The sequence below is a fragment of the Apteryx rowi genome, unplaced genomic scaffold (assembly GCF_003343035.1).
Source record: "Apteryx rowi isolate R43461 unplaced genomic scaffold, aptRow1 scaffold_20, whole genome shotgun sequence".
Classification (NCBI taxonomy): Eukaryota; Metazoa; Chordata; class Aves; order Apterygiformes; family Apterygidae; genus Apteryx; species Apteryx rowi.
Window position 1 is genome coordinate 4,297,841 of NW_020448308.1, and position 27,370 is coordinate 4,325,210.

General features: G+C 43.9%; 1 protein-coding gene across 1 annotated transcript in view; it reads left to right on the forward strand.

Moving 5' to 3' along the window:
* AUTS2 (AUTS2, activator of transcription and developmental regulator) overlaps window positions 1–27,370 on the forward strand; it is a 566,981-nt gene that overhangs the window by 493,424 nt on the left and 46,187 nt on the right. The window contains exon 7 of the mRNA XM_026063639.1: window positions 16–64. Within this exon, the coding sequence (XP_025919424.1) occupies window positions 16–64 (49 nt within the window). The remainder of the gene's footprint in view (window positions 1–15; window positions 65–27,370) is intronic.

Sequence of the window (27,370 nt, forward strand, 5' to 3'; positions counted from 1 at the left end):
TTTTTGGTCTTTCAGGCATCTGATGCCAGCTCTGAAAAACTGTTCAACGCTGTTACAAATAAAGGTAAGACTGCAATTCACATCACAAACATATTTTTTTCCCCATACATTTCTTTTCATGGCAATTTCAATGGGAGATGAAATGTAACTTGTCTTGCAGAGATGTTGCAATCAGCTTGTTAGTGCTTTTTATGTTTCTCTTGGTTTCAGACATGTTCTGTATGCTTGGTAATTGCTTTGCTTAAGCAATATAATATAAAGGCTTTAAATAATGCATTGCCTGCCAGGTCAGAATTAATTTAAATAACAATATTAGGAATAGTTTATTTTACAAATGGCTTTAATTTAAGCTCATTTAAATAACTGTAAGAGTTTTCAAAATGTTTTAACTTGATTGTTACTCATCAGCTACATGATAGACATGGAATTATGAATAGCCAATTTGCACTGCTGACAGTAATAACCAGCCAACGTTTAGTATTCACAGGATAATAGTCATAAACCATGGCTTACTGTGCTGTATGCTTTCTGTAAAGTTAATAAATGATATAGAGGGCCACATTTAAATATTCAGTATCCCATTAATTTCTTGCAAACAGCAATATAAAGAGAGAGTGGCTAATGATATAACAGTACATTAAGGGAAAACTTACCCTAAATCAGTGCCACAAGCTGCTGTGCGGAGCTTATCCTGAAGCGGCATTAGAAAGACTGTAGGCTTTGGGTTTGTTTTTTTTGCTTTGAACTGTGTTTTTTCCGAGGAGGGTTGAGGAGCGGCTCCAGACATGGCTTGTGCCAATGTGTATAATCCAAAGCCTTTAAAGTGCATCAGCTTTTTTACTTTTTTCACCCCACTGTGTATGGCAGTGCATGATAACTGCTTAGTAAAAAGGTGTGAATCTAGCTCTAAACCTAGCTCTATTTTAGCTTGCTGATATTTTTTTTGGAACATTTGAGTCAGTCCGGACTATCGAGTACGGATTTGATTTTAGTTTGGGATTTAGGTACTGTTCGTTGACCAGCTGTGGATTTGCTTAGTTATTCGCCCTTTGCGCTTCTCACGCGGTTTGGGCTTGGGTTTTTTATTCCGATGGGTCGTTCCGGTGGTTTTCTGTGCTTTTGAATTCATGAAGCCGCAGTCGTTTAGCTGGGGACAGTTCTGGGACCCCGTTACATTTGGGATTCCCCTGCTGATAGACTGTCGCTAGTGAAATTTGGAGGGGGGGGGAAGGAAGAAAAAAAAGGAAAAAAAAAGGGAAAAAAAAGGGAAAAAAAAAAGAAGGAAGACTTGTGTGTTTGGAGTGACCCAAGGCCCCCAAACTACATGTGACTGCATCTTTATTTTGCTAATTTGCTGTAAAAAGCTTTGGCAGTTGAGCCGGCCTTTCTTGGGGCCGGGCCAGGGGAGAATAGGAGCCAAGGCGGTGAATGGACATTCCTCGCCGGCAGCCTGTAACTAGGGTGAAGGGCTCTCGTCAGCCCGAGAATGAGGAGTGATTGATGAAGAGCAGGCCCCTGCTCCTCTTCCTTTCGTTTTCTTTCTGGAATTGAGCGCATTTCCCACATTCTTATTTTTGTTTACTTACCGAGGAGTTTGCTTCGTGGCATCTATTTGGTTGTGAATAAGCGCGCTTGACAGGGAGCCTTTTCTTCCGAGGTACTTTTCTGTGGTGATTTAGTTCCCTTGAAAGGATTAGGGTTTCTTTGTGTAGCCTAAAATCAACATGGGCTTTTCGAAGCTTTGCTTGGGAAACCGTACACAAATAAGCTTTTTAGTTGATGGTAGATTATGCCTTTGCCCCTTATTTCCATCAAAATGGCGTCTTTCTTTTCTCCTCCTGAGTTTCCCCTTAAAGCCATATGCTAATTCCTGTTGGGAACATGAATGACAAGGGGAAGAATCAATGCAAATCCAGGTGCGGCAAAACTAGGCTGACTGGTATTTTTTTTTTTTAATTTTTTTTTTTTCTCCGCTGGGAGAAAGAGATTAAGGGGAGAGAGGGCGGAAAAAAAGCACGGGGGAGAGTTTTGTTAAAGGGATTAGCGTTCAGACCGCTAAATATCGGGAAAACAACCTCAAAAAGATCCCCCCCGTTCGGAGATAATGTCAATAATTGCTTCCAGACAGGTGCAGGGATTCTCGGGGAGGGCAGCGGGTTGCCGTTAGGCTCTCGCCTTCTCGACGTGTGTGTGCCGTGGGGATGGCTGGCGACTGTCGAGGCGCTGTCAGTTTGATGTATTTCAAGTTCAAGTTCTCGCGTTGCCAATTCAGCCTGTTTGCTTTAAAGCCAGTTCTCCCCCCCCCCACCCCCGCTGTGTTGCCTGTTGTTTCTTTTGCCAAAAGCAATAAAAATCACTCTTAAGAAAGGTCAGGTCTGCATTGGATAAGTCAGGATGAGAATCTGCAGAGCTGCTGGCTGACAGAGCAGTGGGAGAGGCGCAGCCCTCCCTGGCCAGAGCCGGTCCTCTCCGACGGCCCTCCAAGTTACCCGAGTTTCACACGCGCACTTTGTCCTGCCCTGTTTATTTTACAAATTATAGCTAGTTGAGGTAGCGGAAATTACAGGAGTAATGTACTCGTAAAGCACGTGAAGCATTTGGGGTCTTGTGGATGCGTTTTATCCGCTTTCTACCAGTCGGTTGTTTTATTACAGTAGAACTTCATGGCTGAAGGTGAGATCAAGCTTGTACTGTGCTTGGATTAGTATGGATGTATCATGTGGAACAGTCTCTTCTTCAAAAATATTAATAATAAGAAAGTCTAGGGCAAAAGGACCCCCCACACACACACACACAGCTCCTGTGAGGGGGAAAAACTCTGTGAAGTTTCATGAATTCAGTCCCTCAGCTCCCATGTAAGAGTTAACTGCCCTTAGAGTCTAGTGGTAAGGTGCGTACCTGAGTGCAGATGGGTCCTGTGGGCTTGGGGAGCTGACTCATGGGTTTGGGGGACGCTAGGGGCCATGGTACGTGCGATACCAGAGCAAAGCCTGAGCGGGAGAGGGCTGCGGCAAGCCTGGAGCTGTGGCTGCAGCGGGGTGGGAACTGCTGAGAAGGGCATGGCTTGGTCACCGGGGCAGGAATCGCTGTAGCTGCTGTTGGGATGAGTCGTTCCTGGCTATGAATCAGAGCTCCCAGCTCCATCACTCGGACGCGAGGTCTTTCCGCTGTGGTGCTCGCAGTTATGATGATTCCCGCTGAAATCCAGGGAGGTAAATGCCTAAAGACTGAGAGCCCTTAGTAACATTTGGAAAAGGGATTGGACTGTTAAATAGATGAGATAGACAAGTAACAGAAGATGAGAAGCCTTACCTTCCCATTAGGAATAATAAACTGAGGCATGGATTGGGTAAACTACTTCTGCAAGGTTGTATGAGCCTGTGGAAAAGTCAGGAGTCGAGCTGGGACCTCCAGTGCATGGGAGCAGCCAGGGAGCTCGTCCTCCCTCCTGCCCCACCGGGGCTGCAGCAGCTCAAGGGGAATGCCCATGTTTATTAAGTGCCAGGGATATCTGACTGCCTTTCCAGGTGATTTCAATGTGCTTATGAAAATCAATAGTGGGATGTGTCCTTATGTCAGTGTTTCCCACGCTGCTCTGCCCTGTGTCAGCCTTTCAGATGGACTTTCTTATCACGTTGCTTTGATTGGCCTGAGGGCATCGCCCAACTGCAGCTCCAGGTCTAGTCTGTCCCCTCCCTCTGTGCAGTGTATACCTTCCGATTTCAGAATCGCTGCTTATAGTCTTCTTGTGTTTTAAAAAAACATGTCAACTTTTCCTTAGCATCTCAGTGTCAACCGTAATAACATTAGTTCTGTCCCAAATACAGAGTTTTGTTCACTAATTTTTGGAACATAACTTTGCAGTATAATTATGTTCTCTTTTCTTTTGATAATTAAAAGAGACACTTCTGAAAGTCATACCATAGAGCAGGCAGCTCCTCCTCCTACTGTGGATTTAATTTATGTTAATTCCCTCCTACGTACTCTTGGAAAACAGCTTTTCCTGGAGGGAGAAAAGAGTCCCAAAGTGGTGAAGTTTCATTTGCGCTGTATGGTGAAGTTTGCCTTTGATCAGAAGCACAATTGGGCTGTTACAGCTTTTTATGTTCAAATTGTTTACAGGATGTTCATGTAAACTTTATGAATCCTTCTGCTTTGTGGTACCACCAGCTGTCAGGGAAATATTTATACTCTCAGCTGGAGACAGATCAAGGCGTCTGGATTACTAGTCCTCGCTAGCGGCTGAAATACCGGTTGGATCAAGCCCTGGCTTTTTAGGTGGTTCTAGAGCAATATCCTTCCCTAGAAAAACAGGCGTATTGTTTTCTGTTCCCCCATCTTTCTTTGGTGAATCATTTCTTGAGGATCCTCTGCAGCATCTGTTTCTGTAAACGAGTAGGGAGCTAAACCAGGCAGATGCTTCTCTTTCCTGAGCCAATTCACAGGAGATGCTTGGCTGTAGAGAAGTGCCCTCTCTCTAAGTGAGCCATCCGCACAACATCTCACGTTGAATATATCTGAATCCACTACAGCATAGATGGCATGCATGCAGTCTTCACATAAAGTGTGCGCCCAGCAGCTGACTGCTTCTCCCTCTTTCCACCGAGCCTTCCTCCTTCCTTTCCAAGAGTCCTTAGGAATCTACCTAACATCCTTAGCTATGTTCTCAGCCTTGCTTTTGACTTCTTTGGGGCTGCTCTCTGCATAGTTTGGCCCTCCACACTACCTCTTTCCTCCTCAGGGGAATGATTCTTCCTACTTTGCCGTTAGGGTTATGGAGCAATCCCACTGCCACAGGAAAGACACCAGTCAGCCAAAGAACAGCAGGGACTGTTGAATCATAAAAGTGGCTCCACAGACTTCTTGTGGTTGTTAAGGTGGCCTGCCCTCCCTAAATGACTGCCCTTCCAGTGGAGAGTTTGCTGCTGGCTTTGCATCACTTGATTGCCTTGCATTTCGTGGGTTTCACATGATCTCTCAGTATTTTCTGTGTTTGCTATCTCATTAGTGAGAGGCTGAGCATCTGGAAGAGTATGTTGCTTTGAAGACCGAAGTTTCTTGTACCTGCAAGTTAGATTAGAAGAAATGTTGCATCGCTTCCCTGTAACTTCTAAGTCAGGCAGACAAAAAAAATCAATGTGTGTCTTGAGATGGTCCTTTGTTCGAGTACAGAAAACAGCCAGTCAGTTGTTTTTGTACCATGAAGGCTCTATGTGAGCAAGGCATTTGTTTCCCAACTTCCCATTACACCTGCATTTCTTGTGTCCAACCGGTCCTGTCCAGAGCAGGCTTTCCGTGTCCCCTCCCCTTCCCGTGCTAGAGGTTCTCGGTCTAGGACGCGAGAGCCAGTGCTGGGGGATATAATAGCTATTCCATAGCTGCAAGAGAAGGTCACTGAATAATGTGATGTACCCTGAGTTCCCGTAGAGACAGGTGAAAGTCAAAGGTAGGGCTTTCCAAAACCTTTCAGATTCTTAAATCTGAAATGTTACAGTCTTAAAATAAAGGAGTCTTTCGAGGCATCGCTGATCATTTTTTAAGTTAGCCATTACAAACAAAGAAAAACCATAAAACACCCAGAACAGTTCAAGTACCTGTAGGCACTGGTTTTTCTTAACCAGAACAACTGAAGGAGACAGTTGAAAATGTTCTCGGAAGCCTTGCCCATTTGCACTTGCATCAACTGCTCTCTTTTTTCTCAGTTGGTGACTGTGTTCCTTTACGCATTCATTTAAGGCTGTTGACTTTAGCAAAGTCAAACTATTCCAGTGTCAGAGAGCAAAATGACAATATTTACTAATGCATCATTTCATCTATTCTGGAGAAAGTATTTGTTCTATAGATTAAACTATATTTGATTTTCTCAGAAAGACTTATTAACGTTGGGCTGCAAAACAACAAATTGTGAAAATCGATTCAAAATTAGGTTGAAAAATTCTTGGGGGCAAGAGTGTTATGATGGCAAAGATCCTGACTTGATATACTTCAAGATTAGTGGAGTCCAAGTTGGAGTTTGGCATGAAATTTCTTAAAAGGAGCGTCCTGCAGACCTCCCATATCTGGCCTGCTGTTAGTCTCTCCCTTGTAATAAAATGTTGTTTTCTCTGAAAATGTATGTTTATTTAACTAGGTCTCTTTTTGCTTCACAATCTGGATTCCATTCAGTCAGTTACCACTCCAATTAACTAACAATTATTTAACATTAACAGTAATTACAGACGCCAGTTAAGCGCCTACAGATGTCAACTGTTAGCTTTGTACCTAATCACTCAATGAAATGGAGAAAGTTCAACAAACATCAATTAGCCAAGCAATTAGTATGAGGTAGGAAAGAGCATGTTATCGTGTGTGAGCTGATTCAATTTATTTTATTTTGTCAGTAAAACACACACACGCAGACAAGCAGCAATAAGTTGCTGAGATTAGATAAAGCTGCATTGTTTTGCTGTTTATACAAGATTTTCCCCCTCCTCTTCTTTCCCTTACGTAAGGTAAATGTGCTTTGCCAGGCGTTTGTTATCTTATCAAATGCATTTCATTTCAATTGGAAAAGCCCAGCAATGTCATTCGCAGAGGAGACGCAAAGACTGCTACAGCAGTTTGACACCGGTAGACGTGAGTTTTACCCCAGCAGAACGGTCGCCTTAGCAAAGTTACTTCCACCTTAATCTGAGTGTTAAATCAAGGACCGTGCAAACACAAAAGCGCTTAGGCAACAAATCCGCGCTTTTAGATAATACTGAACAATATTAATTGGTGCCTTCGTGTGATTCAGCCATGTATTTAATGCGGATATTCGGTTGAATCACTTCAGGGAGCAAAACCCATTTGGGCTCTGCAACAGTTTGCTTGGTCTGTGCCTTGGTTTTTCCTCGGGCAGCACAGCTGCACAAGGGCTACGTCGACACAACCTGCGCTCTCCCGGCGCGGCTCCGGTGGGAGCAGCCTGCGCCGGAGGAGGGGAAGGAGGGCGAAGGGGATTTAAATTCATACTTAAGATTAAATACTGATACTTAAGGAGAAAAAAAACCCAAAATTTAAAAGAGTATTGTGAAACTCCAGCCTTCATTTGGAGTCACAGTACTTCCAACAGCAGCAGGTAACTGTATACCGCATGTTCATATGGTTTAAAATAAAAAAAGAAAAAAGAGTAGGAATGGGCCATAAATTAACTTTACCTTCAGGCAGAAGCAGTGCATTTCTAACCATCACCCAAGGTGTATTGCAGGCCTCTCTCTTAAGACCTCTTGAAGACTGTAGACCACTCTCCTGTGCAGAAAGTGCCCGGGGTGCAACGAGCCACCTACCCAGGGGTGCGCGGACGTGCCAGGTGCCCAGCTGTGTAACTAACCCGTCGCTGTAGTCCGTTTTTCTGTAGGATCTGAGGTCTTCTCGCTTGGCACGATTTAACACTCCTTCCTCAAGCTGTCTTATGTTAAACTACTGTTAATGGGGGGGGGGGGGGAAAACCCTCCAAAGTATCCCATTTCCTTTAGTTATGTATCAAAGTGTTGACACTCTGGATGTCGGGAGAAGTTTCATAGAGGCAGCGATATGAAAACTCTTTTTTTTTTAAAAAAAGTCTTCATTGTTGCTCCGAAAATCAACGCAAACAGGCTGCTTTTCCCCTGTTTCTAAGCCGTCCCCCGAACAAGAACGCCTTTCAGCTTCCTCGCAGCGCCGACATAGCTCAGACGCCTCGCCGCATAAAACGGGCCCACAAAGTACGATATTATTTTATCGTGCGGGCTGCCCACAGGAGTCGGCCGAGTTATTTGCATTAGTCATTGTTTTCCGAAGTGTGGGAATAGAAGCGGGGAACCACAGGCAGGCCGCTCGCTCGCTTTCCAAAGGCTCCCCTGGCTTTTTAAAAGCACATATACATATATATATATATACACACACACACACACACACACACAAACATAAAACACGTGAAGAGAACTTTAACTCTGTGACCTAAGTGCAATAATATTTATCTGAGGGGGCAGGAAGGCTGAAATAAAGCCTCAAAGTGAGAGCTACCGTGTCCGTCCCAGCGGGAACGCCTACGTCGCCGGGGATGATGCTTTAAACCGGTAAATCGTTAACTTTCTCGCTGCTCGGCGCAGTTTGTCGGGAGGGGAGGGAAGGCTGCGAGACGCCGCGGCTTGTCGAGGCAGGGAGAGGGCTGCCGGGGGGCCGGCTTGGCCTGGCGCGGCAGGACAGACGGACCCGGGCTGTCCTCGGTGAGGCCTCCACTCCGTAATGCGCTTCCTCACTTGACTAACTCGAAACGCTTGTTAAGGCCAAGCATCTCCTTAAGTGCTTTGCTGGCTGGGGGCCCCGGGAGCAAATCCTGCGGCACCCTCGAGACTTTCGGCCTCCCGGGAACTGCTTCTGCCTCCGTGTTTGGGCTCCAGCGCCGGTGCGTCGCCCGGGGACGCGTCCTGAGCCTCCGAGGGGGCCGGGAGGCGGCGGGGTCGACCCCCCTCGCCCTGCCCGGCCGCGGTGGGTCCCGCTCGCTTCCCCCCTCCTCGCTTCAGCTCTGGCCTTCGTGGCAGTCCTCTGAGCTGCCTGAATTTATTACCTCGCTCGAATATTAAACCCCGCGGGGGGAAAGGGAATGCTTTGGCGGCTGTCTCGGTGGAAGGGCTGACGCGCGCCGGAGTCGGGGCAAGGGAAGGGGCAGAAAGGCGCCGGCAGAGCAAGGTGAGGGGAGAGGGGCTGCCCCGCTTTTGGCACCGGCCCGCCGTCAGATCAGCCCAGGCGTAACTTCTAACTTCGCCCTGAAATCGGAACTCGCCCTAAAATCATTCAGTGCATGAAGCTATTTAGTGTAACATAAACTGTTTTCCAAGCTAAGCTTTGCTAGTAGTAACCTGTAGAGCGGCCAGGAGCACGCTGAGAAGTGCTTCAAGTAGTGAGTGATCGTGTTTCGGGAAGGGGCGTTTTGCAGCCTTCAACATGCTGTTGAAAAAAGCCAATGTAAATGTGTGCTTAAAAAGAGGCAAACAGAGGAGCAGATAAACTGATTTAAGTGCCCTTTAGAACAATAAATGGCCTTGACATTTGCTGTGAGAAGCAGGACCTGTGTGTGTGTGTGTGGGGGGGGGGGTTATACTTATCCAAAATATATTCTTCTAAAAATATATATTTTTGAGCCTAAGACCTAGACTCACATATTTAAGTGGGACCTGGGAAGAACTTCCAAGTCCAGGAGCGCAAGACTCCAAACACCCACCCGACTGATGGCACCTGTGTTTACTAGAGCAAGTTTCCCCAGGCACTTAAAATCTTGGTTTTAGGCATGCTCAGGACTTGTCCAAACCTCGTCAGGGCTGCCTGGCTTGTACCTGTTTACAGCCGAAGGAGCTCCCCGAACCAGATGTTATCCACGCGGTCCTATGTCCTGTAGCCACTCTGAGTGCTCGTAGACATACCCCCATAGAAGCAAGGGCCTCACGTAACGTGACCAGCAGAAGAAAGTGTCCTAATTACATGCCTGTAGTCGTTAACAGTCTTTGGAGCGTGGTCGTCCTCTGCCATCTGTGAGTGCCTCCATGACTCCTTTATGGTTTTTTTTGCAAAATGTCGTGGCTTCAAATGGGGTGCTTGGTGGTGTCAGGCTCAGCCAGTGGCGAGGTGGTGATGGTGTTTCGCCATGCTCGAGAGTACCCAGAGCCCTGTCCTGGGCACGCCACGTGAGCGCTGCCCATGGGAGGGAAGCGGGGAGGAAAAAGGAGCAAAACCACCGTCTTTGCTGCTGCTTTTTTCTTTTAATTAGGATTGGAGGACTGGGGAGAGGGAGGAGGTGTAGTGCTGCTGAGCTCCCGTGTCAATTTGGTATCCTTTCCAACTATTTAAGGTTAGCGGGCACTTTTGAAAATTGCGGCCAAAATATTTTGAGTGGTTTATAATAGAAAACATCTGCTGCAAAGGACGTTGCAGCCTAAGAACGGCTTTATAAAAATAGGTCTGACTAGCAAGAAAACCACAAATTAATCCTTAGTTCATTGACTAGGCTGTTAGTCCCATAAGCACTTAAACTTCATTTGTTAAAAGAAACAGCATTTTGGAAATCAAATGCAGATGAGCAAAGTACCCAGCTTTACTTCTTGCTTGCTGGTTTTTATCATTTGTTGTTCGTACAATCATCAGACTTCAGTGGGTATGATTGCTGCGTTGGCAGAACAGAAAAACCCTGTTGCTTTGGCATTAATCATATCAGGATTAGGTTTTGCTGGGCAGAAAAATGGCACCATTATGCTCTGCCCCATGATAGTAACTGGTTTTGTCTTCTCTCACTTGTATGGTTGAGATAGATGCTTATCAGAATCTGACTTTGGTAATTTTTCAGTGTAGTGCGTGACCTGGCTGTCTCTGAGAAGTGAGGTGAGAAGCTGTGCGAGTAGTACAACATCCTGTTTTGCATCTCAAACCTCAAGTTTAGGGCTGTGTCGACAGTTTAGATAACAGATCTGTTCGGCACTTTTGGGGTGGCACAAGGAGAACATTGTGACTGAGGGAACTGATCTCCAGAGGTGGTACTCTGTGAAAGAGATCTGCTTAAATCTTTCTGACCACATCTAGATGAGGTATCTGAATGACAGCGAGTGCTCTTGACGCTCTTCCTAGGGTCTGAACAGGTCTTATTTAGTTTACTGGGAGAAATGGCATGAATTCATGGGTTCTCACCTGTCCTCTTCATCAAATAAGAGAAAGGAGTAATCTTGGCCTTAATTTGTTGCCAGAAGTTGAGCCTTGTGTTTCTAACTTCCGGTCAAATGGATGTTAATTAATTTGGAGATGAGAATTGTTGCTGTATGAATACAGAACTTCCAGTTTCATTGGAATCCGGGAAAGAATTACTAAGTGAATGGGTGAGCGGAAAGCTTTTAGCATTTTGGAAAGAGCAATGTGGAGGGATAGTGCTGACCAGGTTTGCTGAATGTATGCATCAAGCAAGAATGAAAGCACGCTTGAAAAAATACTAGGAATCGCGCAACACCACGTATATACTCTTTCACCACAACCCAAGAAATCTTGTGATTACATCAGACATGTTTCAAGCAGGTCATTCTGGGTAGAACTGTTTTTGAAGACTGCGGTTCTTGAGTAACTGGCTCATTATAATCCAGTTTATATTTGAACAGTCACGTCTGATTGCAAAAAGGGTGAACAACCCTTAGAATACACAAGCAATCGCATGTAAGCTGCTAGACTGATTAACTCGTCCTGATAACAGTCATGTAACTGTGCCGGAGGTGCTTCTGCTCGTGGTGGTGCTCTGTGTACCTAGAACACATATTTCATAAGTCATCCACTGCCTATTACCATGAGTAAGTAGGCTCCTGTTGACTTAACTGTGTTTGGATTAGGCTTCAAGATAAATCATCAGCTCTTGGTATAGAAGCCCGTATTTGAGCATTTAGGAGGCTAAAACAAATCCAAATGGCTGTATGGATTGAATTAGAAAACTCTCACTTGTTTCTTAGTTGCAAAGATAGCTTTTCTCATCTTACAGGTTTGCTCCATGCTCTGGCCAGTTTTCCTTTCTAGCTATTGTACCTGCTGTTGTTTTTTCCCTGCGGTCTCTCTAGATACCATATGCCCAAATTAGCAGCTTATGAGTTTGCAGTCTTGGAGGGACAAGAAGTGAGAGTGCTCATCTCTGCTGAAAGTAATGGAATTGGAGCTGCTTATTATTAGTGCCAACATCCTTATGGAGTGTTTTCCTATATAGGCGCCTGCATGAATATTTTATGAAAATAACTATCTTCTCACAGTGACATTCTTTAAAAGATCATGGCCAAATGCTGTCAGGTTGACAAGTGCTATCTCCTATGATGCAGAGGGGAAGTGATGCAAGTTTTCTGCGGATAAAACACATTTTGATCAATAAGAAAAACCTGCATCGCTTCCTATGGGGTTTGTACAGCTATTTCTGAAGGTTGCTTCTATAGAGCTGAATCCTGTGAGATGTTAAGCACGTTTGTGGGCATTGTGGGTGTGAATCCAACGTACTGGGCAGCAGGATTTGGAGCAGTCGCCTATGAATAGCAGGTAGAGAGGATTCCTGTCCTAGCCTACTGCCCCCAAAGGCTCTCCAGTGTATTTGGTTTGTTGTGAATCTTGCTCTTCCAGTGACGGTTCTCGACCGACTTGCTATTTTTCTCTTTTTCCATATCTTCTGCCTGTATCTATATGTTGAGTCTTACTCTTAAATAATAGGGCTTTGGACCATCTTTCATCCTGTTTGTACAGCACCACACACAGTGGAATCCCGGCCCTCAGCCAGGGCGTGTGGGAATCACTGCAGTACAATTAAATAATGATAATAATTATCTGGCAAGCTGTTACAGTTGTCTGCAAAAGGCTGGGTAATATGTGCATGTGGGACAAGTCTGTACATCTTCTGAATTAATAAAAAAAAAAAAAAAAGAGTTTGTCGGCAATCCAGCACATAGTAAATTAACACCTTGTGTAAATGTTTAGCTGACAGCTTTAAGGGCTTTTGGCATTATAATAGTTAAGTTGGTTTTCTCTGTCTTCACATGCCCTGTCCGGCAACTCATCTTATTCAAATAACCTAATTGCTCTCCAGTCTTTCAGCAGCGCATCATCTTAGCACCTAGCTGCCAAGACAGTTATTCACCTCGAGGCCTCATTATGTTTTGCCAGCACATCGGGGGCCAAAAATAACTTGACAGTATCAGCTCGATACCTCGGTCTCTAAATGACAAACAAATAATTGGGTGAGGCAAACCCCAAGCACAGTGCAGCTGACACGGAGCGCCGAGCGCCGAGCCCTTAACGATAACAGGCGCAGCTCTGCCTGGCTCGTGTCAGAGCAAATCTTTAAGCCGTAGCTAGCGCCGCGGCGTGCGCGTGACAGCTTTGGAGATAGCACGCTAGTTATTGCAGCGAGTGAGGTGGGTCTCTTCTGCAGCCCGTGACCGGTCACTGTCATTCTCCTGCAGGTCAGTGGCTGACAATCTCGGAACAAGGATTTAACAATAGCATTAAAAATAAAAATAAAAAAAATCGCACACGTACTGTCATCCAAGATGGCTCATGGGTGGGCCAGGAAACGATCCATCTTCCCCTTTTAATCTGATATTGTAATTAATTTAAAGTTGATTGCTGTGAGTGGCTGTGCATACTTAAAAATTAGATTAGCCAGTAAATTGTCTCTAATGATGGCTTTTATTGCTCCGGTAGTTTACACAAAAGCAATGTGCCTTTCTTTGGAGTGTGTTAGGGCATCCTGAGAATGCAGGGATGGACTGCGTCGAAGGTCAGTTATCCACAAATTTGAGATTTCCCCAGTAAGACAGACACTTTTTTTGCTGTCACCGCCCTTCAGCCCGGGGTGCCGTGGCTCCCCCCTTTGCAGCCCGCATCGGGCATCGCTCCGCACGGCGTCCTGGCAAACGCAAAACTTTTGGGGGCTGGTTGCAGCCTGGGGCTCCGCTCTATCCAGAGCGGTGCAGCTGCGCGCAGTAAAGCACCCGAGAGAACTTTAGTGCCTTACTGCTTATTATGGTATATTACTAATCCTGTATGACTTAGTGCATGCGATAAAACAGAGTGGCTCCATTAAGAGGTGTGCGACAGATGCCGTAACTTGAAATTTCTCGGAATTGCTGTGTTTCTTAGCACTAATGTTACTTCCTATGTGCGTGCGAGTGAATATCAAAGCAGGGTTTTCAGCCACATAAATACTAGGTGCATATGCACACGGGCTATATTAGCAGCCTAACAAGGGAATTACCGTTATCCCGCTCAAATATTTTTGCTTGCTTTTTAGGCATAGTCAATGGTAGTAAATAAATAGCGGGGCAGACGAAGAAGGAGCTTCGCGTTGTTATTGTAAGTTGTTCTAAGCGATGCTAGCGCAGGGGAAGGTTAGTTATTTTGGCAAAGAATCTATAGCATTTTTCTGCAGCGTTTTATGATGCTTTTGCTGCTAGCAGTTAAAACTAGGAGTGGCAAAAGGACTTGAGGCAGATAGCAAAGTAAACTTCAAAGCTTACCAAAGATCAGTCTAATTTGTAGGTGAAAGTTTGCTTTCGTAATTAACATGCCCATATTGTTTATTCTAGTAAATATACATAGATAAAGCAATTTGCAAATGAACGCAAGTATACGACGCCGAGAATACGATTCAGTCTCTGAGCTGACTCTTCGGGAGGATGATAAACAGAGTTTAGTAGTTTTCATTTGAAAATTTGGGTTCTGTTTACTTTCTCTTTGCTAACTGTGGGAAATGTGCAGAGCACTGCTTTAAATCAATAATTTATCACTATATATTCATTTTCTCTCCGCAACTTAAACTTTGTCCTTTGTAGGTAGAGTGAATGTATTCTGTTAGGCTATGATTTTAATACATAAAAAGCATGCAGATAACTTGCTCTGACAGGCAGAAGGTGAATGATTGCACTGGATCTGAGGCAGTTTATACTTTTTTTAAACAGAAAGAAATTGCTTCTACTCTATTTACCTTTTCCCCCGAGGAGCAAATGTGAGGTGTAGGCATCACATACTTCTTGACATGTCGTATTAGCGTTTTCTATTCATCACAGCAACGCAAAGCCTGGGAGCAAGTTTACTCGAGGCTATTTGGTGGGGTGACGTGCTGAACCTTGCCTTGTAAACAGAAACATTCCCGTGATTTTATTCAAAAGTAAGTATCAGGCTAAATCTCAGCTTTGCAGAGGAGCGATTCCTGTCGTGTTGTGAAGATCGCCTTGACTCTGGGAATGAGCAGCAGCAGGATCTGAGCCCCTCGTGTTTAACTGCAAAACTTTAAAGCTAGGAGCAACCTAAGAGAATAACTCACTTAAAAAGTGCAGTTTATAACGCGTACAAAAATGGAGCAGAGGGTGTTTGGAACAGAAAGTCCGCATAAGTGAATTTTATGTATGTCCTGCAACTTCTAATGCAAAAAATGTTGATAGGAAAAAGTGAGACTAAGTAACAAATAAGACATTTGGAAGTATTCAAAGAGATAAATAACCGTCATCAAATTATAGGGAAAATTCTTCAATCTTCAAGCAAGTATTCCTTGAGTGAGGGTTTGGGGGGTTTTTTGGCCCACAGAATTGCCAGGGAACATCTTTTAATGTCATTCATGTCATTCCTCAGTATAAACTTTCCCTGCTTAAACCAGTGCAAGACCTCATGAGGACACTGTTATTTTGTCAGTGGCATATTTGACTCGGCTTATATGTGTTAACTGATTTAAAATCTTAACTGATAAAGCCAGGCTTTGGTGGGTTTGCCCGTCCAGACCACCTCTCTCGCCAGTTTAACACTCTTAAATTGCTTTTTTAATTAATGCTGTACAAAGCCTGCCCCGGTTGCTAGTCCAGTCAAGCAAAATGAAAGGAACGGCAGATGGTCTGGGTGTTACGCTGGCAGAAAAGTCGATACTTTGGGACAAAATCTGCTTTCAGCTTCGCTTGTGTAATTCTAAATAACACGTTCGAAATTAGCTTACATGGATTTCTGGAGGTGAAGACATGATAAAAGAGTTAAGTCTGATGTTAAAATTTCAGATCCCTTTTTCTCCTGTACAAAAGGAATCAAAGATTCAGGCGTTACTTGGACTAGTTAAGTTTTCAGGACAAAAGGTTTTACAGTTATGTCCTATTAAAATAATTTTACCTCGAAGGTAAACCAAAATTACATAGCCTCATCTTTTTCCTAAACCTTTACTGGAATGCAGTTTCAAATGCATATATCTGTGTATGCTTTCAATAATGCTCTGTAGTTTGACATGGGATCTTGCCAAAAGTGAAATCATTGATGAAGTCCAGAGGGTATTTATGCAGATCCGAAGCTGTTCATTACGTCTATTTTTAAGTACGTTGCTGTGTTGATGGCAAGGGGAATTTGTTGAAACCTGTAGCGTAAAACTTGTAATTTTGTTTGCTAACACTTGCAAAAGATTACAAATCTGATCCGAGGCCCTTTGAAGTCCAGGGGAGTAATGGGATCATTAGCTTAGGAATTAGTACGTGTTTTTCTAATGTAATACTTTTACATGATGCTCTGGGAAAACCTCCCCCTCGCGTCTCCTCCCGGGCGGAGAACACACACAGCAGTAACGGTACGGCGGTGGCTTTCCCGGAGGCTGAAGATTTGGCCTCTCCAAAGTCCATAACTTCTGCCATTGTATAATTTTAAAAGGAATAGCCAAAAAAAGTTCTGCCTGTTCTCCAAGCCAGCTTTGTGGCTAACACAGACAACTGCTTTGCCGCAGGAGCGTGAAAGGTGCGTTCTGAAAATTTCCTATGTCAACATGCTGCCTGTTCCCCGGAAAAGATGTTTTCAGAAGCATCTGGAGTCAGTGTTTTTGTACGGGAACATCTCTGCTTCCTGGCGATGGGCACAGCAGTGTTAGAGATTTACGGACTTGCCCTTTCTAAAGCGATTGAAACAAAGGGTCGCTGGAGCCGAAAGCGAGGGCAGTTTTTCATCCTGCCGAATGGAAACGGCCTCGGCGTTGCAGCAGGATGCAAGCATGAGAAAATAACGTTCTGCATATCTTCAGAAGCAAAAGAGATTTTCAGTTTGCTGCTGGTGTTCGGTTCTCCGCAGGTATTTAATGGGTTTTGCTGAGACATGCTCCCCGTTGTAAAATGGTTCTGGAGCTGTGACAGACTTTGCTCAAGGCGAATTCTTTTCATTAAAAAAGGATTTAACTAATTAGACCCGACTGTCGACTGACAGGTTAATTGATAAGGGAAGTGGGCCCAGTAACCCGGAGGTGAGATTATATTGGGACTTTAAATCTTTATAGTCCCTGGTAAAACTTAGGCTTCCCCTGGAATGTCGGAAAAATCGTGCTGGCTTTTTCAACAAGGCCTTGTAGTGCCTGCAAAGGTTTGCAAAAAGCTGCACTTCCCTCACGTTCGTTTTTCAAAGCAAAGGCCTGATCCAGCCAGTTTTTCTCCTAAGATAAAGCTCGTTGAAGCAGATCCAGTGAAGCTGCTTTGCACGTTTGCACGGTTGGGCCCACGTATAGTTTGTATAGTTGGGCTGCCCAGTAGTTTACATGCAACTTTTTTGTTTCTTCAGTTACCTAAACTGAAAGTTAATGTATCTTATTCTTAACTGTTGAAATAAGTAATCGCTTAGTCCGATAAATATTAGTTCTGGAGCCACTCCTTACTTATAATTTACTTTTTAAAATGGAAATGAACTTGGAAGTGTGTTTACTGATTGATAGGAAGGAAGCTGGACTATAGGGAGCCCGGCTGTGTGTACACCGAGAATTGCAGACGGATCCGTGCTCCGGTGGAAAGCCCTTTCCAAATACAGCCGGTGACCGTGAGTGTCGGGCAGGACGACTTCTGCTGGTTATTCTTTCAGCCGTGTGGAAAGCATGTTTTACAGGGTAGCTACAAAATAACAAAAAGACCGGTAATTATGGCAGGGCCTGGAAAAATCGAATTGCAAAACTATCTGACCACCATACAAAGTCCACCAAAAAAATAAAAATAGAGTGTGGTGGGTGAAAGCCGCTCGCCCATGTTTGATGCTTCCTGTTTTGGTTATCACTTAGATCTGAGCATTAACTTCATTTGTTTTCAGGTGTCCAGATAACATCTAGGCTCAACAGAAGTTGGCTAACAATATAAACGCTAGTTTTGGAGTGACAAAAGAGGAATCATGCCAGTGTCAGATTATGGGAAAGAATTAGAGAAAGGTACTGGGCACAAAGGTCACTCTCACTTTTGCTGCTTTAAAAACCTGAATGTAGTTTAAACCTAGTTTTTGTTGGTCTTTCTAAGGGAAACCACAGGTATAAAGAAACATGTCTTGCTTTTCCTGATAAGGTGAGAGCAGCATGTCGCTCATGAATTAAAAGGAAGAAATTTCAGCTGTTGTAAATGAAGTGAACGTTAGCTAATAATAATGTAAGTTTAGTTTGGAGGGGTTTCCTGAAGAGTTATAATAAGTGTCATTTTCATTGGCGTACTAAGGCTTTGCTGTGAGAGATGAGACCTGTCTGGCACAGTCCTTCCCTCTTGGATAGTGTTAGATGTATGAGAGGTCTGGTTTGCATATATCAGTAAAGTCAACCCTGCTACAATGTCAAAACATAATAAGTCGGTCCTATCTTAAAGTCTAAACCCCCTTTGTTTTTCTTTTCCTTTTCCTTTTTTTCTCCTTGCACTCCATCTAAAATAAATAGCTGAAAATAGCTGAATGAATATAATCCATTTCTCCAAAGGAAGAAAAATAATTGCCTCCAGACTTCTAGCTTACCTGCCAAATTGCATCCTGATGTGAATTACAATGGACAAATTATAATCTTCTGAGACGGGGGAAGAAATAATGGAGTCTGCAACTGGCCCTTCCCTGGTAGGCACAGTCAAAATGAAACTAAACTTGGCAAGTGATTTGCACTCACGTCAGGGAAGAGTTGGTCCCCAGGTCATCCTTGAAAGGCATTGACTTAGGAGTGCGAGGGCGATAGCTTGCGCTGCACGCTGATAGCCTGAGGTTGAGCAGAAGGCAGTTTCAAGTACTATCAGCATTAGGCAGACTGCAAGCTCTGTATTCCTCCACTTAAAAGAAAAAAACAAAAAAACAACAGGACAAAACAATGACACTAAAAAACACAAAGGGGGAGAGATGTCTAACCGGGGAGTCTCGTGGTTGCACAGATGGTCTTGCCAAGGCTTCCCCCGAGTGATGGAACGGGTGGGGATAGCCATGTCAGCAAGGTTTGAGCACCTGTCTTCAGAAAGTTCAGTATTTCTGTTTCACCTCCAGCACGGGGATGTTCTCTTGCTCAGCACTGCTCAGGCCACGCTGCTGTACCTGTTTCAGGCTTCTCTGTGTTACTTAGGAGAACCATGATGTAGTAATGTTGTAACAGCCGGTCTGTGGGCTATGTCTTAGTTGACTTTGTAACCCAGTGCTTTGCTTAAATGTAAAGCAGTTTCAGGACGTGCTTTTGTCATCTTACGTAGCTGTGAAATAGCTGCACGTATTTTGAAATTGCAGTAATCACGGAGACGGTTGTTTTGGCAAACTGTCAGAGATATTTCCATAATGTGTTTCAGATCTGGTTACAACTCTTGTTCTGTTTTTAGGATTTGAGTGACTTCAGCAGGACTCAAGGTGCTGAGTGCAATATCTCGCGGGTTGGACAGTGCAGGGACATGGGACACTGGAGGTATTTGCTTCCAGGAGGTCCTGTTGAAGGGAGAAAACTAATGCTGAATGATATCGGATCATAAAGTTTTGTTTTGAACTCCAGAAAATACCAATGAAAAGAGCAAAATTTCATTTTCAGATGGGGGAGTGTTTTATGCACAATGTTTCCACTGACCCAACTCAAAGCCCTGCTTTGTTGGCGCCTAAGTAACTTGAGCCACTGTCTAACAAGCCTTTCACTGTAAAATTTAAGAATAGATGCAAGCTCCAGCATAAAGTGCAGGGTACAATGTGGCATTGACTGTGTGAACAACCTCAAAATGTTATCATTACCCTGTATAAAGGACCCAGACGGTAAGCCAGAATGGCTTAATGAACATGGTAGCTTCTGCAACACCTGCAGTGCATGATGAGGTTTTTTTCTTTCAGGGCACATGCAAAGAGTAAAATGAAGGATTATCCTTCTTATTTTAAAACATACGCATTCTTACTTCACATGCATGATGGATTCACAGATGGTATAGATATGCATGCAAATTCATACATGCGTGTTATGATTTTCCAGCCCTTTCAGAACTGTGATTACATCTACTTTTTTTGTGGACTGTGGTCCAGGTGACTTCCTAACCTCCTACACAAAAGTGAAAGGATGTTCAAAACATACAGTCATTTTGTAGCCTTTGCTGAAAATCAGAAACTCTCTGGTGTTTTACTGTTTTTCTCCGTTTGCACAGTAAGGTACATTTAGGTGTGACCTCAAAATGCACACCAAAAATACTATCAAAAGACTCTAATTCTGCCTCAGTTTAGGCAGCGTGGGTAGTTTTGTTTAAGAGGTATCCCACTGGCTGAAACTGGAAAGTCAGAAGCCCAGTTAAGAGCTTTTTACCCAACCCAAGTTACCTAAAAATGATTCTGAACTTTGTTTTGTGGTTGTTTTGGGAGAAAGGTGCTACCATTAAAGACGATGCTGCGTAGAAGAATTAGCCTGGGAAAAAAAGAGGGCAGTGAATTCTTCCAGACTGGGTTATAGATAGCAGGAGCCAGCACAAGAAGAAGGAGATCCTAGGTTACATTCCACTGTAAAACGGATTTACTGGTCTGGGGAAGAATAACACCACTAGTATCCATAGCAGTTTCTAGAGCAGCTGTGATAGTTCAATTTTTAACCTGAGGACGATTCAATGTCGTTTGATAAACTCGGTTTGGAAGATGGTATTGTTGCAGTAAGCAATTTCTTAGGGGAACATGAACTGTAAAGGTTTATTAGTAGGTTGTAAAACAATTATTTGTTTGTGTGCTTTCCCCCCTCAGGAATCTTTCCCTTTATATTTTCTAAATAATACAAGACATTCTTGGCAGCAGAATCCCCACAGTGGTTAATGTCAGATTGTTATCAGATTTGGCAGTGATTGTTTTCTAATAATATGTATGTTTTTCCCTTGCTGCCCATGTAAAAGTGACAGTTGGCTGCAACTCAATGCAAGATTAAAAAAAAAAAAAGGTCAGCACTAGCCATTCAGATCACTGAAAACGTGATCTAGTTAGCTCAGACCTTTCTTGCCATTTATCTGCCTTTTAGTTATCTAAGGAAAGGATTTCCAAGAAGCAGATGTCATGGGGTCTGAATTCCTCTTGGTTTTTAGTGAAGGCGAGGTCCTATTCAAATTCGGGCTTGAAAGCGATCTTTTCTAGACTCCCAACAAAAAAGCTGATAAAACTCATAATGTACATTGTATTATTGCTCTTATTTTTAAGATTTATCAAGATGTTTTAATTTAATAAGCTTCACAATACCCTCTTTAAGTGATTAGTATCTTCTCTGGGATAACAGAGGGGGGGACAGAGGCCCATGGATGGAAAATGGCCAATGCAAGCCGACGGACGGCAGGATTGTGCCATTCATGATTTTGCTGGGCAGGACCTCATTTCTGACGTTGCCCTGTAGCTTGCCCATGGAGGCATGCCTCGCAAGGCATGTGAGGGGAGGAGATGGCCAGACTCTCCTCCTGAGGGAAGGCTGGGGCAAAGTTCACAGAATCACAGAATGGTTGAGGTTGGAGGGACCTCTGGTGATCGTCTAGTCCAACCCCCCTGCTCAAGCAGGGTCACCTAGAGCATGTTGCCCAGGACCCTGTCCAGACGGCTTTTGAACATCTCCGAGGATGGAGAATCCTCAGCCTCTCTGGGCAACCTGTTCCAGTGCCCTGTTCAGAATAGGGTCCAGGTTTCTGATTTTTCCTGTTTCCCAGTCCTACAATTAGTTTGTGAGTCTGCTCTCCCAACCTGAATCAATCCAACGTGGGAAGTCTTTCCGCTTGGCACCTACAGTTTCTCCAATGGCTGAGCTGCCCAAGGAGCTAGGGAGGAATGATCCTCTTTTGCATCTTCCACCATGTGGCTCTGAAAATGCAACAGCTGTCAGAAACCTAAACTGAACCATCAACTTCTCGGCACCAGACTGTTTCCTAAACAAAGCACTCTGATTACAGATATTAGACATCTCCCCGAGGAACCCGGGCTACTCCCACAGCTGCCGTTTTCCTCTAGAAGTGAACATGAAAGATAAACTGAATCTGATCCTGGGGCAGGATTAACAACCTGTGATGTGTCACATCAGAGGGGAAAGGGCAGCATTTAGAGCTCCTCTCAGCTGTTGTGGCAACAAAACCAAACAGAAGAAGAAGATGATTGCCAACACCACCACGCAACATCTTTCAGAAGGGGATTAAGCGGCTGAATGCGCTTTCTAGACTTAAAGCGATACTGTGTTAAATATAACCCTTTTAGAGTATTTCTTCCGGGGGATTATTTTGAAAAAGCACTGTGGCCCTGGATCAGTGAGAATCCCTTGATGCTAGAAGTATTAACTATGAACAAGAACATTAAGTGAGCCTGAGATATCGTGAGTTATTTTTCGCCTTATCAGTCTTCATCTCAAGATTATTAGCAAGATGATCCTCTCTTCTTGTCCTTGTGGTATTCTCAGCCGGAAGATTAACTATCGCAAATGTTTTACAGGGGGATTTTAGTCTTATTAATGAAAACATTATGAAGCGTGTGCTTTGTTTTAATTTAGTTAACTATATTGGAATTTAAAATCTTGAAGACATTATATTCTTCCAAAAAAAAGAAAAGATTCATTTACCAAAAATAGGCTTTTTTTTTGTGAAAACATGGGTTGTTTGACAAAGAGGTGGTTATACATGATAACCCAACCCCAAATGAAAGCCTTAATGATGCATGGCGGCAAGCTAGAGTATGAACAGACTGGCATCAAGTTAAAGATGATGAATCCCTTGAAGATTTAATTTCAAGAAGATAGGAAGGATGGAGAAAATATATTTTTCTTTCTCTCTGATCCTGTAATTTTTGTGCATCAAAAAATGGCGGTTGACTTCAAACTCTTTTACTGTGAGAGCTTTGCTGGAATCTTCCCCTTTTGTTGATATTATGAAGTTCCTGCCACAATTTGGGAATATAGTAAATCCTCAAAGACCCTGTAATAAGCAAACCTGGAGCAGAATATAGAGGTTTTAGTGTTAAATCAGAAAACCATCCTTCAACTGTTAGGGTTAAGTATTACATTGTATTCAAACCTGAATTACTTGCTTATATCTTCATGCAACTATCTAGAGATGGGTGTAGGTTTACAGTGAAATGTATTTTGTTGTTTTTGACTTGCATGCCTCTGAGAACCTGAGTGTCTACATAGTAGTAGGAGACCTGAGGCTTTTGGGATGGGAGAAGAGGGGAAGCTCTTTTTTTTTTTTTCTTTGGCACACAGTTGTATTTCTGTAGCCTACCCAACGTGAAACTTAAATTTGGGACAGGGAAAGAAGAGTGTCAGAAGTGGTACCTTTTTCAAGAAATATACTCCAACTCAGTAAATGCATGAAATTCAGTGGATCTACCCTACTTGAATGAATTTACCAAATAATATAACGTGAAGAAAAGAGCGGTAGTCCAGGGAAACAGGAGGAGAAATTTCCTAGATCTGCTGCGATACATGACTCTCTGAGCGACCACTTAAAACCTTCCAAGAAGCAGTGGAGAGCTTGAGACCACATATCTTTCTAACAGGGTGGATTGCATATTGCATTTCAGATAGACTTTTAGACCGTAATATATATTTTTTGAGTAGTGAACCAAGGCCCGTTGTGCAGGGGGCTGTACAAACGCAGCAGAGAGGATGTCCCGCTGTTCTCTTTGCGAAATGGCATTGCAGACTGGGTACTGGGATGACGTGTATTTAGCAGCCCCGTAAGATTTAAAGGAGAGAGAGAGAGACATATCTCCATTTTTAAAAAGTCTGATGGTGAAACACTTTATTTATGCTGAATAAATAGACGCCTCTAACTATCAGTTTCTTGATCAGCTGAGATGTGATCGCTCCATGGAAAAAGACATGGTGAAATGAAAGGTTTACCTGGGATACTAATTTGTTACCTGTATTGAAGGAACATACTGGGGAATGTTAGGCATTTCCACTGAAATCTGCCTTGTTTAAAACATGGTGTTACTTGTGCTTGGTGACATTAAGTTGATACCAGTATTTCAGAAAGTGGTACTTTTCCTTTTGAGTCAGTATTTAATCACTGCTCACACATCACGTTGGGGTATCTCTCGGCGCTGCACCACCCGTTGTGTAGATGGGTTGATATTTTGAGCTCTCACATACCAAAATGTGAACTGCCCCTGTTCTCACACACTGGTGATATTTAATTGGATGTTTGAAACTCATTTTTCAAAAAGTGGCACGCTGGGAGGTTGGGTAAACATAAAACTGAGCATTTTTTGTCATTGAGTATTCTTTGGTATCTTTTAAAGATGATGTTTGCTAGCTGTAGTGACTAGTTCAAAATCAGCTGTCGATATTCTGCCTGCCTAACTTCCCCCTGTAGTTTCCATCCGGTATTACTTTAAATGCTCTTGAAAAAACCCCTGCAGTGATTCACCCAGAGAAAGTTGCATTTAACTGATGGGTGAAGTACTTTTGCAACATCTCTTCTGTTCACTGTAGCATAGATACATTCTTTCTTTCTTTCTTTCTTTTATGTGTTTCCGGTCACTTAAACAGCTTAAAGTTTGTTCAAAATACCATTTCCTGCAATTTGAAAAGCAACTTTTTACTGTAAAAAGCTGTAAAATGCCCAGGATAATGTTACGTACAGAAAGCGTAGCCCTGGAAGGAATCAGTGTTGCAATGGCTTTGCGGTTACATCATCTGCATCATTAGTGGATCTTAACAACAGGCTGTTGTCTGCTCTTAGAGAGGCCCTTGCCACTATTAAGAAAGCTGAATTACCGTGAAGTCATAATAAGATGCAGCGTTACTGCCTTTCATGATTTTATCAGGAGTCTTATGATTTTATTTCTTGATCTTAGATCCTGAAGTAATATGATGTGAAAGGCACTCCCTTCCGTGAGACTAAGAAATGAAATACAAATAAAGAAAACCCTGAATATACCTGTCATGGTTTTTAAGACACTTTTATAGGAGAAAAGCATTGACTCACGGTAGTTTTGTATACTTGAGATTGCCAATATTGCAAAGTTTGGTCAAGCAGTAAGAAGCAATGAAGCATCTCATATAGGCATAATTTTATAGCTTGTGCATATTTGCCATGAGTTGCACAGAGTCCCTGTGTCCCAGGTTGCATCCCTGATGTCCTACACATCCGCGAAGCTGCTCATTGCTCTTGCAGCTGCAGCTGGGTTGCAGAGGCCGTTTCTTTGCCAAAAGCCTGGCCGCTCTTATAGCCAGATAGATGCTAGGATGCCTCACTGGTGTGGTCCCTCCAGGATGCTCTACTGGAGGAGCAGTTGTGCTCTGGACCCTGCTTCCCCTAGTGCAGCTGCTCTCCTCTAGCTTATTCTGGCTTGTCTCAAACTGAACAGACTACAAAAGCGAAGGTGCAGTTGTGCCAGCCTAACTGCATGTGTGTGATGGGCTTTGCCAGCACAGCTATAGGTCCTGACTCGCAATTTTTGGCAGACGCAGCGAGGCGTTTATGAGATTATCGCTCCTGCTGTCCTCCGGGCCCCTCTGCGGGAGCTGCACGCTCCGTAATGGAGGTGACAGAGCGGGCGGTGTGTCTTCGCCCAGCTGTGTGGGGCCACAGCTCAGGCTGCTAGTGTCAGCTGAAAGAGCTGCTGAGCTCAATTCCTCCATCAGGGTTTCACCTGAAGCCACTGAGGATCCGGCATATGGTCCCTGCTACTGTCACACCTCCTCGACAGTGACTCCATCAGAAAGGGGCACCAGATATGACTAGGGATAGTACCAGGTAGCTGTCACTGCTAAATATGCACGAAACTCGATATTTCTGTTGTCACTGAAACATTTCCTTGTACCTTTGCATGCTGTAGATACGCTAGCGTGCACGAGTAGCGTCCGATCTGTGTTTCAACGCAATGCTGTTGTGCACGTAGCCGTGGAGAAAAAGCCAAGGAAACTTTCTCCCTGAACATACCAGAGGGGAAGCAGGATTGCATCCGATTTTCTGCCATTAGAGTAGGTCACCAGTCTTCTTGGCTCACTCCTAGCCTCGAAAGAGAGACCCATAAAATAAGACAAAGGAATCAAAGTTTGTTCATTCCTCTTCTTTCTGTCGTTTAAAACTGAATACGGATTGTCCGTTACGGACAACCATTTGGGGAAGAAACAGTGCTGAGATCAAGCAGTGAAATCCTATCAGGAATTGCGCTAGGTTGTTATCGCGTTTGTTGAATAATCAAAGTGAAAGACTGTAATGCTATTTCTGAACAGAAAGCCCTGCATTTTTTCCTGTCACACCAGTACTAATACTACCAGAAACTACTTTGCAGCAGCTGCTACTCTGAATAGTAAACTCGTACAAGGGCACCCTTTATTAAATCTGGAGCGATGGGAGCTGAATAACCGAACAAATCGGGCCCTGGAATGTTTCGGTTTGCATTGGCAGCCGCGCGCAGAAGCGCTGAGATAAAAGTCCTGCCTACGGCACCCGGTATTAACCAAGCCATCCCTGTGAAATGCATCCACTTATTTAAGTATATCTAACAGCTCCTTTGAACAATAGCATTATTTTGTTGCTTTGTGGTTTCTTTAGATCATTTCAAGCACCAGTGTAACTGCTGCAATCCAACATCTTTTGGGCTAAGGTGGTTTTAAAGTTGTTGTGAAAAATAATGGCTTTTAAGTATTGGAAAAACTTGTCTTGCAACACCGTGCACATCTGATATGTGACTAGGAAAACGTAGTGGAAAATGCTGCTCTGTATTTATTAAAAGGCTGCTGAGCAGCGAGATGGCAGGCTCAGCTGTGAAAGCGCAATTGTTTGGGTTGCTCGAGATGAGAAAAAACCCTGATGAACAGGAGAGCGAGAGCGCAGAGCCGCCCGAGCAGACAGCACAGCAGCAGGTGAGGTTGCGCATTAACGATTGCAAGATCGCAGATGCCGAAAGACTGAGCTATTCCTAAGCAACATTGGCCTCTAAATTAATAAGGATGATTGGGTAGAATGACCTGCGGGCAGCTCGATAGATGTTTCTGTTTGATGTGCCGAAACAATTCAAAAAAACGTAAATAATTAAAAGTGAAATCAAATCTTATAGTTAGAGACTGGAATAGAAAGCACTGGTGGTGTTTAAAGCGTTTGCTCAAAGCAGCCTTTAAAAGACTTGCTAGTCTCATTTTGCTTTATCCCCCAAAAGACAGAGCTGAAGCAGCGGTTCCTACATGGCCAGTGAAAATGTTTACAGGTAAGGAAAGGCTGCAGCATGAAAAAACACGGGACGGATGGGTACGGAGGAGAGAGAAGGGACTTCGGAGTTAGAAAGGTTAATGATAGAAGCAGTAGCTGAAGTAATCCGTCTCACTGCTACATCGTACAAGAGCCAGGGCCTGTTCAGGGACAGCAAAAGGCAATCCCACTTGGATGGCAGGTCCTCACCAAACCACACACACGTGGTGGCACCTACTGCTGCAGAAGGTCTGCTCAAACATAGCTGCGAAAGTGAGAGCACGTAAGCTGGCCAGAAGACAGTAATTCCCCTTGGGAAAAGGTAGTGTTTTGGCACTTATTTTTATTCTACGTTGAGGTGTATTGAAACCCACGGGAGAATAGCCGCTGCAGTGGCGGTTAGGCAGCGTGGAAGACGCAGCCGGGTGCCCGCGCTGAGCATGGTCTTGCTCAGTGCTGGGCTTCTTGTCCCCTCGTTCAGGAGC